Source organism: Camelus dromedarius, chromosome 16 (genome assembly GCF_036321535.1).
Source record: "Camelus dromedarius isolate mCamDro1 chromosome 16, mCamDro1.pat, whole genome shotgun sequence".
In the NCBI taxonomy this organism is placed as follows: Eukaryota; Metazoa; Chordata; class Mammalia; order Artiodactyla; family Camelidae; genus Camelus; species Camelus dromedarius.
In genome coordinates, this window is record NC_087451.1 from 20,103,322 (window position 1) to 20,122,783 (window position 19,462).

Sequence of the window (19,462 nt, forward strand, 5' to 3'; positions counted from 1 at the left end):
GCAGAAGGTTCCCCTGGCTCTGTATGTCCTGCCCCCACAACATCCCTGACATCTGCCTCCCTGCAGCTGTAAGTCCAGACCAGCTCCTGGCCATGCCACGCCCACTGACCTTCTGGTAGCTGATGGAGAGCTCAGCCCCTGGACCCTCGGCCACGCCTCTCCTCCGGGGTGAAAAACCATCTGAGGGAAGTGAGAAGAGGCTGAAGGTGGGAGGCCCCCATCCCGTCCCCCTGGCTCCTCACCTCACCGAGGCTGCGGGAGAGTCACAGCATCTGTCCCTGGAGGGGAAGGCAGCACGTGGGGGTGGGGGTGGGTCCAGGCTACCCTTCAGTCTGGGTGAGCTTGGAGGGAGCCCAGGCACCCCAATATTCAGTAGAGGTGGGACAGGGGATCGTTAGGTGAGAGGTAGGAGAATTTTTGCAAGAGGGACTTGGGGAAGCTGAGTCAGGGTGAGCTTTGGAAAACGGGGGACAGGTGCTCACCTCTGGGGATCTTGGAGTCTTGGATCTTCACTTTGAGCTCTGTGAGGAAGATGTCCTCTGCAGGGTCTTGGCTCAGGTCACTGAAGAAGATCTGGAGGGAGGCGGGGAGGGAGGAGGTTGGAGGAGGCTGACTCTGCCAGCCGCAGTTCCCCTGGGAACCCCAGGATGTGCACAGCTGGGAGCATCTGGAGAAGCAGGGTCCCCCACCTGCCATGCCCAGGCTGGATTTTGAGCTGCGTCCAACGATTACGTGGATCTGACTCCGTCCACATCTACAGCAATGTAATATATTTCTAAAGAGTGGAAGAAACTTACTGAAACCCAAACTGCCTGTAGCCACTACTGTCTAATGGGGAGGGTAAAAGAATCTCTTGTAGACACTGGTAGTGGAGGGCAAAAGGGTGAGGGCCAGAGAGGAGAACCTGACGGTCCTTGACAAGCACAAGGAGGGAAGGGCTGGTGAGAGTCGGAGGGAATCTGGGAGCAGCAGTGGCTCCTGAGGGAAGAGGGGCAGAGAAGGAGGGGCGAGGTGCGGGCGGGGCCAGAGGGAGGATGTGGGAACCACAGAGGGGTGGCCATGGGATTTCTGAGCACCAGGATGGAGAGAGGCCTTGGTGTTCTGTTGATGGTAAACAATTTCCCAGATGTCAACATCAGTAGGCAAGGCCCCTCTGTGCCCATGATGGGTCAAGACACAGTCTTGTCCAAACTCAGGGGAAAATGGGACACTGTGCAGGCCACACCCCCTACCCTCCCATCCCTGCAAATACGAGCGACCCTGGTTTCTTGCAATCAAAGAATTACCCCTGGGGTGCCCCATCAGAACTACTGCTGCTTCCTGACAGCATCCAATCCAGAGCAAAGTCCTGCTTTCTGGAACCATCCCCCAAATCACCTACCAGGGACCCAAATCCTACAGTAAGTTCCTTCTACCAGCCTCTTCCCAAGAAGCCTCAAGACCTCACGGTGTGCATGGCCCTCCCCAGAGCAAGTCCATGAACCCTGCTCCGCGCAGCTACGCTGTCTCCTGGGGGCCTTGGGTTGAAGGGCAGTGACAGGTGCCTGACCCTCCATGTTAAGTTATTTGTGTTGCTGAGATGTTCATGCTCTTTACCAGCCTGAGAGGGCTTTATTCTCTCCTCAGTGGCTTGTTTTGTGTTGTTTGGGTTTGCATTTTGGAAATTAAAGAAAGTGCAAAAATCCCTCATTTAGGTGAAAACCAGGAAAGAGACAAAGAAGACCAGGAAGCAGAGGGAAGAATAAGAATTCAGGACGGCAGGAAGCCGGAGGCAGTGTCGGCCAAGAGACCAGTCCCCAGGCAATCACAGAAATCTCAGGGGGTCTCCCCTACATCATGGAGTGGGAGCCAAGCACATATTCATTAGATTTTTTACTAGATTTGGACCCCAAGTGAATTCCAGGATAACACAGCCGCGTCCACGTCTGTGCCGCAGAGGTGCTGTGGGGATGCACGTGGGTCGGGTCTCTGAGTGAACGGGAGGCGGGAGGAAGCCTCAAGAGTCCTTTTCATTGAGACAGACTGTGCCGGCCCCTCTGATGGGCACCGGACACACACGATCTCATTCAACCCCCATAGCCACCCTAGTATCACTAGCTTCGCTTTGGGGGCCTGGAAGCGGAGGCTCGGAGACGTTGAGTAACTTGCCTGTCTTGCTTGGAGAGGATACACAAGCAGCAAAGCTGGGGCTTTGACCCAGGCCCCCACACCGCCCTGGGGTCCTCCGTGGGCCCTCGTCTTCCCCCAGCTTTCCATAGAGCTTTCGGTTCACTTGAATTCTCACAAAAACCTTGTCGTGAAGGTGACTGTCTCCATTTTAAAGATGGGGAAAATGAATGTCAGACAGGTAAGGGGGCCAGTGACCACACGGCTAGCACGCGGAGGGACCAGGACGCAAAGCCGTGAGCTTCTTACCACCTTACGCTGCCTCTAACCCTACACCCACCGCACCCAGTCAGCCCCACGTTGACCCATTCTTCGATTCACACACACACACACACACACACACACACACACACTCTGTCAACAGCACGAGATTCAAAGATGAACACAGTACAGTCACTTATCTCAAGGGACTCAGAGTCTTGTTGGGAGGGACACGCATCTGCAGGTAGATGACAAAGTGGCAGCGAGGTGCCAGAGCAATGCCCAGGGCATCACCAGGACACAGAGGAGAAGCACCCAATCTGGTTGTGGGGTGAGGGGAACAGAGGTGAGGGCAGTTTTGCTGTAGGATGTGAGGGTTGGCAAGGGGGAGGGGGAGGATGTGTGGGGGGAGAGAATCTTTCCACACGAAGATCTGCTTCTGCGTGAACTTAAGGTTTTAGAAGTCAGTAACGATCAGACTCACCCAGAGAGTAAGAAGATAAAGTTAACAACCAAGAGCATCTGGGTCAGTTAATGACCTGCACCCTAGTCTCCTGTTTACCCAGAACCTGGGTATTTAGGGTGTGGGGTCCTGGGGTCCAGAAGGCTGCCATGGTATCCTTGGAGCCCTGGGTACGAAGCTTACCTTGACTGTGTAGATCTGGAAATAGATGGGTTGGGTGCCCATGCGAATGTAGTAGGTAATGACATCCAGGATGAAGGGGTCTATAGTCCGGGATGTGTTCAGGGAGAGAGGCTGTGAGGGAGAGAGACTGTCTTCAGCCGCCTCCCTCCATGCCACTGTGGGAGCAGCCACTTCCTTAACAGAGAAGCCCCAATGCCCCCACATGCCCTGTGTGAGGCACTAATCCAGCTGGTCCTTCAGCACCGTCCACGCCTTTCCTACCACCTGATTTCTACTCCTGATCAAAAGACTTCCATCCAGGTGTGGAGAAAGGGGTACCCTCATACACTGTTGGGGAGAACATAACTTGGTGCAGCCACTATGGAAAACAGTATGGAGATTCCTTAAAAAACTAAAAATAGAGTTACCATATGATCAAGTAATCCCACTCCTGGGCATACACTGGGAGAAAAGATACATGCACCCCATCATTCACAGCAGCACTATTTACAATAGCCAAGACATGGGCACAACCTAAATGTCCATGGACAGATGACTGGATAAAGAAGTTGTGGTATATTTATACAATGGAATACTACTCAGCCATAAAGAATGAAATAATGCCATTTGCAGCAATGTGGATGGACCTGGAGACTGTCATATGTCATAAGTGAAGTAAGGCAGAAAAAGAAAGAAAAATACCATATGGTATCACTTATATGTGGAATCTAAAAAAATGACACAAATGAACTTATTTATAAAACAGAGACTCACAGACATAGAAAACAAACTTATGGTTACCAGAGGGGAAAGAAGGGAGAGGCATAAATTAGGAGTGTGGAATTAGCAGATACAAACTACTATATATAAAATAGATGAACAACAAGGTACTACTGTATAGTACAGGGAAATATATTCAATAGCTTGTAAGAACCTCTAATGAAAAAGAATATACATATATAACAAAATCATTATTCTCTACATCAGAAACTAATACATTTAAAATCAGCTAAACTTTAACAACAACAACAACAACAACAATAATAATAAAAGACACCTATCCAAATCTCCATCTCAGGGGCTCTGATTCATTTCAATTGCACACAGACATACCAGGCACCTCTGTGTATAAGGCACGGTGCTGGGTGCCTGTGGTAGACAAGATACTTAGAGTATAAGTAGTGATGAGAGAGTCTGGATTGGGTTCTTGGTTTGGATGAGCTACTCACTAGCCAGGTAAGCTTGGGCATGAGAGCTTGAACCAGAAGATCTGGTATCTCTTTGAGTTCTTGTGGCATCTGAATATGTTAATACTAACTTACATTTCAATGTCATTGGGATATGACATAGAAATGCCATCTCCCATAAGCCTTCTCCAACCCTGTATGATGATGAAACAATGATTGGGTTTTTTAGGTAAAGACAACTTCTATACAGAGTCTGATAATATCAGAGTAGGAAAGACGCTCAGGGTATTTCACCCATATTCGATCATATTATCTCTCTCCTCATTTTCACATCTGGTCTATTAAAATATTGTTCCCTTCAAAAAGGTCACGCTGAGGAACTACGAACTTATTCTAACAGTGCTGTCATTGTTCACACAATTTCCAGTTTCTTCATGTGGAAACAGCTTTTGGAATGAGCATAACAGCCACACAAGTTCTTAATTTTAAGGGAAAGAGAGCAGGGAAAAAAATTAAAAGTTCCTACAAGTATCTTGATAGGGAAAAAAGCTACCAACAGAGAAGCATAAGTGAGACCTGCACCGGCTGTTCTTCCTGTAATATCCTCCAGGTTTGGAGGAAAAGGTATTTTAATACCCAGCTAAACAGTCTCTCGTGTAAAGGCAGAGACATTTTCGGATAAGCAGTCATTCAGAAAACATGGCTCCCTCCTGCATCTTTATTAGAATGCCAGATATAAGAGGACGCCCTAACCAATCAGGCAACGAAGCACAATGTGGCCAGTTAAAAAATAAACATAGATTATATTGTAGAGCACAGGAAACTATATTCAATATCTTGTAGCAACTTACGGTGAAAAAGAATATGAAAACAAATACATGTATGTTCCTGTATGACTGAAGCACTGTGCTGCACACCAGAAATGGACACAACCTTGTAAACTGGCTATACTTCAATGAAAACATACTAACAAAGTAAACATATAAAAATCAATAGCTTCCTTTTACACTAGCAGCACTACTACCCTAGTATAATGGGAGAAGGATAACAGCCACAACTACAAAAAAAACCCATCAGACACAAGAAAATAAATTTATCAAGAAATGGGTAAAAGCTATGTGAGGAAGACTCTACAGCTATCCTGAGGGAGACACAAGGAGACTTTAATAAATGAAGCGTCACACCGTGCTCCCAGAGAGGGCACCTAATATGCTAAAGATGTTAATTCTCCAAATTTCAATCGAATTTAATTTAAAATGTAATTTAATTTAAAATTTCATTTAAATTTAATCTAAAAATAAAATTTGACAATGGGATTTTAAAATGTATCTGGAAAGATAAACAAGCGTAGTCTGAAAAGTTTTGAAAAAAGAAGCATAATGGGGTAGATATAATGTGCCAGATATGAAAATATAAAAGTGCTAATTTATACAGAAATGAATAGATCAACGAGAAAGAATAGGTTTCCAGAAGTAAACACAAGCATATGTAAGAACTTAGTAAGTGATAAAAGATTTCAAATTGACAGGGCAAGATGGTTTTTGCAATAGCTTTAGGACAACTGGCTAAACACTTGGAAAAAATAAAATTACATACTGGAATTATAATTGCAGATAGGTTATTTAAATGTAAACATTGGGACAATAATAGTGCTAAGAGTAAATTATCAGTGAATTATTTATTTAATCTTAGCATGGAGAAGGCCCTTCAAAGCATGGCTCTAAAGGCAGACACCATAAAGGATAAAAGTGCTGTGTATGACCAAGTAAAAATATTAAAATTCTGTAAGTCAAAAAACCACTACTGACAAAATTGACAGGCAAATAAAACAGCGGGGAAAAAATGTCTGCAGCACACAGGACAGCAGAAAGGGTAAAACTCTCTTCAGATAGGAAGGTCTTTCAAATCAGTAAAAGATGAACTTCCCCTGCTCACCACGGACGGGGTTGGGGGACAGGGTTTGTGGTTAAGAAAACGAGCTCTGGAATCCAGCTGCCTGATCCCAGGTGGGGCTCTACCACTCATTCTGTTTCTTTGGGCACGTTACCTCACCTCTTTGTGCTTCAGTTGCTTGCTCTGTAAAATGGGGACGTGGTCACAATGACACCAGCCAACAGACAAGAGTACCTGCTTGGTAGGGCTGCCAAGTGGAAGTGCTCAGGAAGCACTAACTGTTACAGTGGAAAAGAAACTAGCACAGGAAACTCACAGAAGAAGGGATTCAATTGGCCTACGCCCGGAAGAAAGAATGTTTACTTCTCCTTAGTGGTTCCACAAAATAGGTAGGTGCCCAGTAGGTGCTACAAATGAATTCCAGCCACCACTAGCTGGTCAGTGCTCCTCTATTGTACCCCTTCTGCTTCATCCCTTGTGGGGCCCCCCTGGCTGACTCTTGAGGTCAAGGGTCAAGAAAACACCCGCCCACCACCACCTCCCTCCTGCCCGCCTACCCTTGCTGCCTTACCATCTCTGCCAGCTTGTGGATGGCAGGGCACAGGGTGTTGATAGTGTTCTCATACCACGGGTCTGCGCGGCCCAGGAACGTGGCCAGCTCTCCAAGCTCCAAATGCCTGGATGCTGCAGGCTTCTGGGGACAAAGGCATGGGGCAGACCTGTCAAGACCTCTCGAGCACTCTCTTCCTGCTCGGAGGGTCCTCAGGTACCAGTCCTAGGCAAACTAGCTTTGGAAATGTGGCCAAATCACTCAGCCTCCTGGGGTCTGGATTTCTGCACCCCATGAAGACTTGTTTTACACCTCCAATGAAGCCAGAACACCCACCACTGAGGACTCTCGCCAGGGACACTGAAAAATGATCCTCAGCCTTAAAAGGGAAGAGACTAGTATTGCTTTGAGTTTCACGCTTCCCAGTCAGAAGCAGAATGGGCAACAGAAATGAAAAACTGCCAGTGTGGGTTCATCCCCCAGTGGGAGGGTGGTGTGTGTGTGTGTGTGTCCCCTATTGAGGAACATTAATTCCATTAGAAAAGCAAAACAAAACCAGCCAAGGGCAGGCAGTGAGAGAACATCTCTCTGGCCACATTCAGCCCCCACGGCCCACATCTGTGGCTTCTGGAACAGAAGTCCTCCAGGTCTCTCCCAGCTCCGCATCCCAAGGAAGGGTGATCCCAGTTCCCGGAGCCAGGGGATGCGAGGCTGCAGTGGGTCCCTGCCCAGCCCCTAACCCAGACCCGCTCCCGACACCCCCCCCACTTCCCCTCCCTCCCTCCCTCCCTCCCCGATCCAGCCACCTCAGGCGCCAGCACGGGGATGTAGTAGAGCTGCAGGCTGAGTCTGGGGGTGAGGCAAAACTTCTGGGTCTCTCGTTTCCTGGCAAGGGGCAGCAGAGTACAGGGGTGAGGGCAGGAGTTTGGGCTTCAAACAGACTCGGTTCCACATCCTGGCTCTGCTATATATTATCTCTTGACTCTGGCCAATTGAACTAATCTCTCTGAGCCTCGGTTTTCTCATCTATAGAACGGGCGCCGTAAAGCAGGGAGCGCCGTTCTCAGCACTCAGCAGAGTTCGGTGGTGGCCGGACGTGGGGGGCGGGAAGAGTACAGCGCATCAGCCTCCCGCGTCTCACCCTGGCCTCTGCCTCCTGACCCTCCCGTGCCACTCAGCGATCCTGCACCAGCCCAGGCCAGGCCCACCTGTGTCCGACCAGCTCCAGCCTCCAGCCGCCCCGCTCGGAGCCCTACCTGATGGCATAGTAGGCCCGGGCCAGGCGCCCCAGCATCCTGTCGTCCCCGAGCACCAGCACCCGGGCCGTGTGCAGCCGGGAGACACCAGGCAGCAGCTCCCCATCCCCACTGGGCCTGCCGGTCCTCCGGTGCAGCCCCGGGGGCCCGTCCCAGCTGCTGGGCATCAGGATGTCCGGAGGCCACACCCGCTTCTTGATGCCCCCTTTGCGCTGCAGCCCGGCTCGCTCCATCTCAGGGCTTCCGGTTGAGGGCAGCTCGTCGGCCCCGGAAGGAAGGTCCCGCTCGATGCCGCTGTCGGTGGACAGTACGGACGTCCGGGCCGACTCCCGGTCTGGCGGGACGCCCTGCAGATCCAAAGCTTCCAAGTCTGCACTGAGGCGCAGCTGGGATCGCGGGCGCAGAAAAAGCACCAGTTCCTTCCCTGGGATGAGGAGACCAAGAGGATCATCAGGGCAGAGAGGGGATGCCAGGTCGGCAGGGCCTCTGGTGAGGCCGGTGGTTCTGTGTTTCTCACATACTATTTAGCTGAACAGAAGCCCCACAAGATGCTCCTCAAAGGAACAGAGGTTCTGTGGCCAACAAAGCCTGAGAACCACACATTCCTGCCAGAAGTGAACATCTTAAAGGCTCTGAGAAGTCCTGCAGCAAAGAAATCAGCTTAATGTAGTATCTCCTAACTCTAGAGCCCTCCTCTCCATATTGGCTCAGTAGCATCCTCCCCGTCTCCCACCTGCTGCTTCCCCGAGACACAGATAACAGACCATCAGCTCCCGCAAAGTCCTCCAGGCATTTCCAATCAACCTGCATTTTATTTCCCGTGAGGAAACTGAGGCCCCGAGGGAGAACTGAGTCTGTCTAGGGTGACCCAGCACGTGAAGGACGTGCGAGACTTGAACCCACTTCACTAGTCCAGCCCTTCCCACTACACCCTGCACCTCTGTCCTCCCCCCTCCCTTGAGAAGAGCCAGGGGGACTGTGGGACAGAACACCCATGTGGAGGGGAAGTGCAGCTGAGTGGGTCTCTCTCGAAAGCCCCCTCCAGCTCTGGGAACCCTAACTTTGTGCCTGTCTCCTTCTTGGGGACATGCATTGTCTGTTGGCATCATCATGGCATGTGGCACTTTCTAGACATATGTGGCCAGTGGCTAATGCACTGACCTCTTCTGGTGTAGAGAAATTGCATTCTCTTTCCAGATGCTGCAGAACAACTCAGGGAACATGGAGAACACACTCACAGATAAACACAGACACACATAGAGACATACAAACTACAGATATACACACAGACACACAGAGACAACAGACAGACAGAGACAGAAACACACACAACAGATACACACACATATACACATAGAGACATACGCAGACATAGACACTCACAAGACACACACAACAGATACACACATAGTTACACAGACACACACGATGCACAGAGACACACATACTCACACACACACACACACAAACACCCCCCGATTATTTCCAGCCTGTTCGCCACCGAGTGGTCAAAGGCATGGCACTTACAGAGCTGGTCCTCATCCGTCCACAGGTGGAAGGTGATATGTGGGCTGGGCAGAGGGATGCTTGGCAGCTGGTCCTGGAGGGGGTCACCTGAAGGAAGGAGCAGGCTGTGGAGACCACGGAGGAGAGGATTGTGGGATTCTTCTCTGCTCCTGCATGGGGCCTAGAGGGGGTGGCAGAGACCCTCTCCTCCCATGTCTGGCCTTGTTGAGTTCCTCTTCCCCTTGGCCACCATCAGCTCATCCGGGGCCTAACGCTGGTGGTCCCCTCTGCCCAGAATGCCTAGCGGCTCCCTGGTTCCTGCCAACTGCCTAGCTCTGCCTTTAGGATCCTGCACAAACCAGCTCACAGCGTCTTTCCCAAACTTTTCTCCCGTTGTTGGTCCCTCCCCACTGTTTGGAGAAGTCCTGTCCACATGCAGACCCAGGGGAAAGGCCTTTGTATTTCTCAGGGCCTCCTCCAGGACTTTGCACACAGTAGATGCTCAGTTAACATTAGCTCCCGTGGGTGATGCTGAAGAGTCACGGCCAACTACTAAGGGCAGCAGCAAGCCTGCGGTCCAGGGGGGGAGACCAGGGCCGGCCGATCCCCTTTCTCCTTCCAGAGCCTTCCTGACACTCCAGCCCTGGTAGTCATTCCCTCCCAGGAACTGTTGGCTGCACTCTGGGCACACCTACTATGTAGCCTTAGGATTTAACGTCCACAAAACATGGCTCCCTCCTGAACGAGGCTGCAGGTTTCCTTAGGGGAGAGCAACCCATGGTCACAGAACACTTACCACTGTTCTCACCTTGCCCACAGCGCCATCATCTCACTGGATCCCACCAGCAACCCTCGCTATCCTCACTTTACAGAGGAGGTGTCAGGGGCACAGAGAGGTTAAGTCACTGGCCGGAGGTCACACAGTAAGTGGAAGAGCCAGAATTTGAGCCTAGGCAGCCCAGCTTCAGAGTCCATGGATTTACCCACAACATGGTGCTCATAACCACTGTCCCATCCTCCCCTCCAGCAGCAGGTGGCTGGTCACTGAGACACACCGGGTAGGGGTGGGTATAGCTCAGTGGTAGAGTGCATGCTTAGCCAGCACAGAGTCCTGGGTTCCATCCCCAATACCTCCATTAAAACAAACAAACAAAAAACAAACAAAAGATGCACAGGGCAAGCCTGGGTAGGAGGCAGTTCCTGGATCTGGCTGGGATAGTGGAGGCAGCCCCGACTGGGTCTCGTCCTGCTCATGCAGAGTTACCACTGAGTTAGCAAGTGGTACCCAAGGAGAGCAAAGCCAGATTTGCCCCCGCGTTTGGCCCGGTTTTAGGAGGGGGAGGCTTCAAGAATAGACATTTACACGTGGTAATCAGAGGCAGTACAGACTATTAAAGCAAAACAAAAGAACAAGAGGCTGAGAAGATGGTGGAAGCCTTCTGGCAGCAGCCATCCCGCTCAGCTCACCCTGTCATCTGCAGCCTCCCCCCTCCCTGGGCTGCCGAGGTCAAGCCCAGGGCTAGCACCCTGACCTCTGCCCAGGGTTTCCAGTCCTCAGGCCAGTGCTGTGCACCAGTGCGTGCACCATGTGTTCTGGGACATGCAGGGTGACAAACTCCATGCGTGCTTTGGGTGACGGTGAAATAGGACACAAGTCTGAACTGTCCTCCAATAGCCGGAAAATACATGTTCTGGACACTTCTCTGGGCCCTAGGGTTTCCCCAGTACACGGGGCATGGTCTTATGAAAAAGCAAGTAGGAAGGAAGCATGTGGAACAAAACTGTGTGAGACCTGGTGTAAGTGATGTTGACTCAGCTGCTGTGTTAGATGTTCTTTAGAGGATCCGCGGACCAGCAGATCCTTTGGTTACTACAGCGTAGTGGTTAAGAACCAGACAGCCTGGGTTTGAATCTCGGCTCTGCCACTTACTAGCTGGGTGATCTTGGGCAAGATTCATAGCCTCTTTCTAACTCAGTTTTCTCATCTGTAAAATGAGGATAATGCTTTCTATCTCATAAGTAGTTTATTGTGAGGGTTAATTGATTTAATATATGTAATGTATTTACATTCATGTAAAATGCTTAGAGCAGTAATTGGGGTAGAGTAGGTGCCCTGTGTCAGCTGTTATCATGACCAAATTACCCACCTTCTTATTAGCTCAGGACCTTCAAGGTCCTGGGCATCCTCAGTCCCCAGGCTCCTAGGAGCGGCCAAGTGTCCCACCCCACTTCAGCCACACACACGCAGCGCCCCCTGCGGATCCCGGGACCGCAGCCCACTGGGCCTACCGCTTACCGCCGCAGCGCCCCCTGGCGGCCGCCGCAGGGCCCAGCAGCGAGCAGTAAATCTCCTCCAGCCTCTCCAGGTGTCCTTCCCGGCTCGGGCTGGGCTCGGAAGCCATCTGCTCCACCGCTGCCACCACGGCGTGGAAATAGCGCTCCAGGACGAGGCGGGGGCTGGCCTACCGCGGAGGAGAGGCAGAGCCTGAGTCCCGGCCCAGCACCCACCGACTCCTGCTCTGACGCCAAGTCCGCAGGGGCGCAGACAGGCCAGTGGCACCTCCCCTGTGGCCCGGTTCCCCGCAAAGGCTTTTGCACCCCACATCCAGGGCCCTGCTTCTGCCCTGCTTCAGTTGTTGCCCTATGCTGTCCCCTCGGCCCCTCACGCCCTTCTGTGGGAGGACAGCTGGTGCCCAGCAACGTCGGGATCCCAGGGGGGCAGGGGCAGCTGGCGCCTACCCTCCTTGGAGCGGCACCACGCATCTGGATCAGTGTTCTGCCATAACTAGGATGTAAACTCCAGGAAGGCAGGGGTGTTTGTCTGTCTTGTTTACAGCTGCATCCCCAACAAGTATAACATCTCCTGGCACATAGTAGGTGCTCAATGAATGTGCTGAATATTTCCTGTCTGTCTTTCCTATATTGCCTGAACCTACCAGCTATACTCATTATTTTTCTTTCAACCAGTGCAATTTTTGGCTCAGAATTACTTCAAGAGGAAATTGGAGGGGGGTGTAATTAGGTTTATTTATTTATTTACTTTTTTTCTTAGTGGAGGTACTGGGGATTGAACCCAGGACCTCCTGTATGCTAAGCAGGGACTCTACCACTGAGCTGTGCCCTCCCCCAAAATGAAATGTGATATAGCTGCTGTAAGTAAAAAGGCTAGTGTCACTTATAAATAGAAGATAACTAACATGAATCTAATGATCACTAAGCTCTATTATTAAATTCCAGCCATGTGCTATGGCTGCCAAAGCTGCAGAGCTGGAAGCTTGCTTTCCCCCTTTAAAAAGGGAGATTAGCAAGTATTAAAGACGTTAAGGGGTTAAGGGTACAGCACCAAGCTGGGCTTTTCTCCTTAATGGAAACAGGTTTTGAGTTTCTCGCTCTGCCATTCCACACTCTCCAGCACCGTGGGCTCGCTCCTGTCTCCAGTGGAACAGCTCTGAGACCCTGAAAACCACCCTGGATCACGTTCTCCGGCTGTGTTCCCTCACCCCCCTCCCACTACCACTCACTAATCCCAGCTTACAACCGAGGATGCCGGGCCCAAACAAGTGACACTGGCAAGCACAACAGGGCTTGCTGGGGGCAACCACAATGGTGTGATGGCGCTTTTAGAGAACAGGAGTACAGAAGACAATCAACAGGGTTTAAGGAGGGATCCAGCTGTACATGAAAGACACCCGTCCAAGGAAGGACCCAAGACATAGGGCTCAGGTTGTGGAGAATTCCAAGTAGAAAAAGAGAGCATTTTGATGGGCAAAGCGGAGTCTGAGACGCGGGCTGGAGAAAGGACTGACACCCACCTCCTGGGGCGGAACCAGCAGGGGATCCGGACCCCTTGAGGGCACCCCGCCGCCAGCGCCAGCCCCTCCTGCAGCAGCAGCACCAGAGCCATCCTCCAGTCTGCCTTCCCGCAGACTGTCCTCCGGCTGTGCGGGACGCGCTGCCCCAGGGGGCACAGGCATCCTCCCCAGCCCAAGAGATCCAGCACCTGGGGCCACCCCGACCAGAGACCCTCCAACCTCCTGCCGTCTTGGCTGTGGACAGGGGCTGAGGCTGAGTCAGAGAGAAAAGCTGGGAAATAAGTGTGCAAGGCTTGGGAACCAGCCAAATGCCCGCAACAGAAACAGGGGACTCGTTAAAGAAATAACAGCACGTTCACAAGACAGAACACTCTGCACCATTAGAAGCACATACCTCCCAAGGAAAATAGTTCCATGTGGCATAATTCCAATGGCAAGGGAAGTAAATACTATATCGATGCACATATACGGCAGTATATAAACTGTATACAGAGTCTGGCATCTCAATTTTTAATAAGGAGTTGTGTATGTGGTGGGGGGAGGCTGGAAGGCAATTGAACACAGGCTTGAAGTCAGAGAGACCTGGGTTCAAATCCTGCCTGGCACAGCCACTTTGTATCTGTGTCACCATAAGTTATCAGCATCTCTGTGCCTTTGTTTTGATCATAATATCCCTTTCACAATGCTCTGGTGAGAATTTGTTAACATGATACATTAATGGAAACAGAGCAACGTGTCAGTTGCTGATATATCTGGGTAGAGGGATGTGGGTGATTTTTATTTCCTTTCACGGCTCATCTGCACTTTTTCCTAGATTTTCCTTAGTGAATGTGTACTGATTTTTGGCTGAGGGAGAAGCGGCAATACGCAAAGGGAAGAAGCGTGGGCGGGCAGGGCAGTTGCCTTACCTGCAGCTTCCTTTGCAGGGTGCCGGCATGGCAGGCCTCCCCCAGCGCCGCCTGCAGGGCGTGGGAGACCACGTGGCGCATGCAGGCCTCGGGCGTCTGCTGCTCCTGGGCCGCCTGGATCTCCAGCAGCAGGGCACTGCACACGGAGGGAGACACCAGCTCAGGATCCACGAAGAGGAACACTCTGAGGGCAGAGGTGGGGGGGCTGATGAGGATGACCACTGGGAGAAGGGCCACTGGAGGGGCACCCTCAGAGCCGTGCAGCCCCCCCAAGTTATTTAATTCCTCCAAAAACAGGAGCCTCAAATTCAAATGTTTATAGGGAGTGGAGGGGATTGCGACAAATAAGAACACGCATGGCCCCTCTCTGTCCCTCTAGTCTCATGTCTAGGTGAGTTCCAACTGAAAAGCTGCTCCCTCCCTCCGTGCTGTGGCCCACTGACCACACAGCCCTCTAGGAGGGACACCAAATCCGTCCTGCTGAAACTGGAGCTCTGAACCCTGAGTCCCAGAAAACCAACCTCGCTCACCCCCTTCCCCTTACTCAACCGTGTCATCCCAACCACTCCAATGCTAAGTTCTCCGGACCCCATCACCCCACTGCACCCTCCATGAACACAGAGCCTCAGGCTGCACCTTTCAGTACCAGGTCAGCAGAGACACCACCAGGGGAGGAGGCTATGCACCCCTGACTCCATCAGCCCCTCTCCCCAGCAAGGGGAGTGGACTTGTTCTCAATCTTACACACACAGATGAGAGACCCCTGGTCTCCTGGTGTGATTGTGGCCTGAACTATAGACAATCGGGAGCCACCTCTGGCTGCCTGTCTGCTTGATGTGGCATCAGGGCCAAGGGCAGGAGGGAGGTGGAACCACAGAACTCCAGGGTGCCCCAGGATAGCTCTGAATCCAGCCCGGGAAGAAAGACCTAACTGATCTCCAGGGAAGGACACGCCCCATCCACCTTGAGGACGTCCCCTGCTACCGGACAAATGCCAAGAATGGGAAGCTTTGCTGGGGTTCCTCTCCATCCAGCCTCCTCGCTGGACCACCTGACAGCATCCACCTGACACTCACCTCTCCTGGTAGGGGTACAGCTCACTCGTCAAGTTCTGCTCGGCAATGACCAGCCTTTGGTACAGCGTCCCTGCAGAGCAGACCACTTCAGCCAGCCTGCCCCTGAGCCTCTGACCCCCGTTCCCCACTTTCCCAGAAGGTGCTGGGACTTCTGAGCCCCCTGAAACCCTGGAGCCGAAGGCCAGACCTTGGGTGGAGCTGAAGCTGCAGCCTGGGAGATGGAGCCCCCAGCCGTCCTTACCTGGGACGGCCGCCTCCGTTTTCAGCCTGATGGCGCAGTCCAGCGCGACTGTGCAGTAGGGAGCAGGCAGGGTCAGCGACCTCATACAAAAGGCGTAGGTTCTCCGGTGAAGCTCCTCCGTGATGCCCGTGGCCTGGGTGAGAGGGAGGAGCAGGGGGATCCCAAGCCCTAGGTCACGAAGGGCTCTGGGCAGGACGGGGTGTGACAGGGTGGGAGAGGAGCCAGACCTGGGCTCAAACTCCCCTCCCAAATCTACACCTTAAGCCTCTTCTCCCAGCAACTCTAAGACATCTCCTCAACATCTCATTCACGCTTATCAGGATGGAAAGTTGTCCCCATCCCGTTCCACCAGCAAATCAACTCCCCTCCCAACCCTTCTGCTCTGTCCGGGCTGCACATCCCCCCACTACCTCTCCAGTTTCATCTCTTCGTGTACTAGGGAGAGGGCACAGCTATGCAGAGAAACCAGTTAGGGGCAGGCAGTCCTGGAGTTCCTCTAGGCTTGCCAGGCGGAGACTGGGTGTCCACTGAGGGGAGAGGAAGTGTCCCACCCAGTCACTCGTGAGTTGCCACGACCTCCTGGGCCCTCGGCCCCCGCTCACCTTAGTGAACACGTACATTAGCGTGTGCAGCAGGGGCATGATGACATGCCGGGCGTCCTCTCTCTCTGCCTGGAAAACAGAGCACAGGACATTTACGGGGCTGCGAGCTGGGGGGCTCGCCACGTCCTAGCAGGAGATGGGGTGGAAGGCAGTGTCCCACTAGGCCAAGGGGAGTGGACAAGGGCCACCATCTGCCCTGGCAGGAGAGCGATGGGGTGGGGAGGGGGCACAGGTGCGGGAGCCCAGGTGGGAGGGTGTGGGGGGAGGGGTGCAGGGAACTCCAAGGGGGAAAGGCAGATTGACTCAATGCAGCAAAGCGACAAGCAAGTCCCCAGCTCGGAGGCTCCCTTGAGTTCAGCGTTTCCCAAACAGGTGCACACAGAGCACTGGGTGGTGCAGAGGATAATTATAGGGATCATTTTGAAATTTTTTAATAGGTACGCATTCATGTTTAGAAGGTGCTTTCCGGCTCTGTCAAGTGATGTGGGTTTTCCATTTATGGTCATGTTGTAGAGGTTCTTTCTGAAAGATGTGAACTCGGGTCAAACAATGGGAACCCATGTAAAGATAGCATTGCTTATAGAAAAGTACAAGAGAGAGAAATGTAGGAATCAAGCAGGTGAGCCACAAATGGCCGAAGTATGGGGGATGCAGGGCTGATGGGTCTGAGTCCCCAGCGGGACTGGCCTCTCTTCCTCTGGTCCCCGCCTGCCTCCCCGAAGCCCAGGAACCCACCTTCTCCAGTTCTCTGAGCAGAATTCGGACCAGCACCGGACGCTTACCAGGATCCCGCTCGACCTTCTTGTGCAGGGACCATCTCCACATGCCTGGGCCAGGAGACAGGGGAGTCCAGCATAGCCGGGAAGGGCAGGGGCGGGGGGTAGTCTGAGAGAAGAGCCCCAAGTCTGACCCCCCTGGCCGGGCACTGGGCTCCATGCCCACGGGTGGGCTTCTCACATGTGGGGGACCTGTGATCTGCAGCCCTTGTGGGCGGTGCATTCCCAGAGCAGAAAAGACGGAGGTGGGATGCTCGTGGGGACAGGTGTGTGCACGTGGCTTATGGAGAAATGATGTTTAGAGCTCAGCGCCACAAGACCCCTTCCCAGGAGCCAGGTGGGCCTGGGGTGCCAGGGGAATTTTATTTGCAAGGGGAGTTGTAGAAGATGGTTAAGAAAGAGGGTGGCAGAGCCCCGGGGCTCCGCCACAGCCACCGGGAGGGTGTGTCAGGGGGCAGAGAAGGCTTCTGGCTCCTGCGGGCTTCCAGGGATTTCCAGCAGGATGGGGTCTTGGCTGGAAGCCCCTCATTCTGTGAGCTCCGGGCTGGGGCACTTTCCTGAGAGCATGGCAGAGTTGGCTGGGGTGGGGTGGGGAAAGCAGAGAGAGTGGACAGATGGTGCCTGCTGGCTCTTACCTTGGTTGCTCTGCAGGGCGGGGGTCTGGGCGTTGAGCTCCCGGAGCACAGCCTGCACACTCCGCTGGAGGTCCAGCTCCACATCTGGGCAGCAGAGTGGGGAGGCTCTGAGGCCCGGAGCTCTGTAGCGCAACATCCCCTGGCTTTACCCTCACCCCGACCTCCACTCTCCCTGAGAATGTCTTTAGCCTTTTCTACGAACCTCAAGAGGTACCCAGAAGTAACCAACTGAGAGCTGGCAGCCTGCACCCCGCCAGGGTGAGACTACAGCCTATCAATCAGCATTTCTGTGTTCTTTGTAAAACCCTCATTTCCCAGAGTGCAGTACGTCCACTGCCAGTGATAAGCAAGGCAATTTTACATGATACACTAATAATCCTAAAATTTGATTGATTATGCATTTACTTAAATGTATATTAGCAAAAATATATAACTAGTTCCTCAACCTATGCATGAAGTTAACATTTTAAATCGATTTAAACAAACACATCAGATAAATACCAGGAGGTAACATGGACTCTCTCCCTGACCAAATCTTACTCAGGATCCTCCAAGCCCTCTTCTCTCGCAGGCCTCAGCATAGCCCCCCTGTCCTGTCTTTAGCAACAATCCTGTCAGTCGATAGAGAACCCCCAACCCTGATATCTGATCAAGTTCTCTGCTTCCAACTTTTGATGTTTAAGGCCTCGACCTGCCTCCAGCAAGAATCCTGTTAGGTCAGTTTAGCAAGCATCCTCCCCCGTCCCCCCAGGTCCCCTCTTAGTAATTTTCCATCCACTGACCCCTTCCCTCTATTGGCTGTAAATCCTCAGCTGTCTTTGCCTGATTCAGATTCGAGCCCAATCTCTCCTCTATTGCAATAATCTTTTTTTTTTCCTTTTAATTGAAGTATAGTTGATTTACAATGTTGTGTTACTTTCTGGCGTACAGCACTGCGATTCAGATATATATATATGCCTTCTCATGTTCTTTTTTGTTATAGGCTATTACAAGACATTGGATATAGTTCCCTGTGCTATACAGTATACACTTGTTGTTTATCTATTTTATACATAGTAGTTATTAGTATCTGCAAATCCCAAACTCCCAATTTATCCCTTGTCACCCCCTTTCCACTTAGTAATCCTGTTTCTTTTCTGTGTCTGTGAGTCTGCTTCTGTTTTGTAAATAAGTTCATTTGTATCATTTTTAAAGATTCTACATATAAGTGATATCATATGGTATTTTTCTTTCTCTTTCTGGCTTACTTCACTAAGTATGACAATCTCCATGTCCATCCATGTTGCTGTAAATGGCATTATTTCATTCTTTCTTATGGCTGAGTAGTATTCCATTGTATAAATACACCACACTTCTTTATCCAGACATCTGTCCATTGCAACTTGCATAAAGTCTTCCTTAGGGTTTTAACAAGCATCAAAATAACTGTTTTCTTTCACAGCAGTGCGTTGACATGGCAGAACCATGGAGGTGGTACACGAATGAGTAACTGACATCTGGAAAGTGTGGTAGTGGTGAAAATGCACCTCACGGACCTCCTGCTACATGGAGTTTAATGGACCAAGGAGCTTTGTGCTGCTTCGCTGTGAAGTCCGTCACCTTGTGCCAAGGCTGCACTTCCCAGCCGATGTGGACAGCAGCAGGGATTCTAAAGCAGGGTCACCCCCCGGGACCTTTGCAAGTGGTTGACTCTGGCTTGGAGATTCCCCAGCTACCCATCAGTCTAACACATTTCCACCCCACCTTTCCTCCCTTTCTCCTCCTTTCAGATTCAGATTTACATCACAGGCTGGCAGCTCGCTCTCCCAGCCCTCACTGGCTCCCTCTCCGCTTTCTGGACCACAGGTGTTTCCCCCGATGAAGCTTGCATGTTTAATCTTGTCTTGGTATTTGCTTCTCAGAGGATCCAGACCAACACAGGAAGTATGGGAGACACTCCCCGTACCATAAATTCCCCTTTATAAATAGCTCCAACCAAGAGCCTGTCTTTACGGACAAGTGTGCTGTCCCTGGTAGTCAGACGGTGCA

At 51.8% G+C, this 19,462-nt stretch overlaps 1 protein-coding gene across 10 annotated transcripts in view; it reads right to left on the bottom strand.

The window, feature by feature from the left end:
* The window catches only part of LOC105098995 (phosphoinositide 3-kinase regulatory subunit 5), a 120,496-nt gene that overhangs the window by 8,081 nt on the left and 92,953 nt on the right, over positions 1–19,462 (bottom strand). For 5 of the 10 annotated variants that reach the window (XM_064495255.1, XM_064495256.1, XM_064495252.1 and 2 more), the window contains 14 exons: positions 17,435–17,518; positions 16,759–16,850; positions 16,024–16,092; positions 15,422–15,554; positions 15,181–15,250; positions 14,105–14,288; positions 11,674–11,846; positions 9,406–9,509; positions 7,879–8,302; positions 7,429–7,507; positions 6,644–6,766; positions 3,014–3,124; positions 483–573; positions 110–180 (listed from right to left, as the gene is read on the bottom strand). In XM_064495255.1, the coding sequence (XP_064351325.1) occupies positions 110–180; positions 483–573; positions 3,014–3,124; positions 6,644–6,766; positions 7,429–7,507; positions 7,879–8,302; positions 9,406–9,509; positions 11,674–11,846; positions 14,105–14,288; positions 15,181–15,250; positions 15,422–15,554; positions 16,024–16,092; positions 16,759–16,850; positions 17,435–17,518 (1,808 nt within the window). Of the gene's footprint in view, positions 1–109; positions 279–482; positions 574–3,013; positions 3,125–6,643; positions 6,767–7,428; positions 7,508–7,878; positions 8,303–9,405; positions 9,510–11,673; positions 11,847–14,104; positions 14,289–15,180; positions 15,251–15,421; positions 15,555–16,023; positions 16,093–16,758; positions 16,851–17,434; positions 17,519–19,462 lie in introns of all 10 variants that reach the window. The other 5 variants (XR_010384493.1, XM_064495257.1, XM_064495261.1 and 2 more) reach the window with 5 other exon arrangements.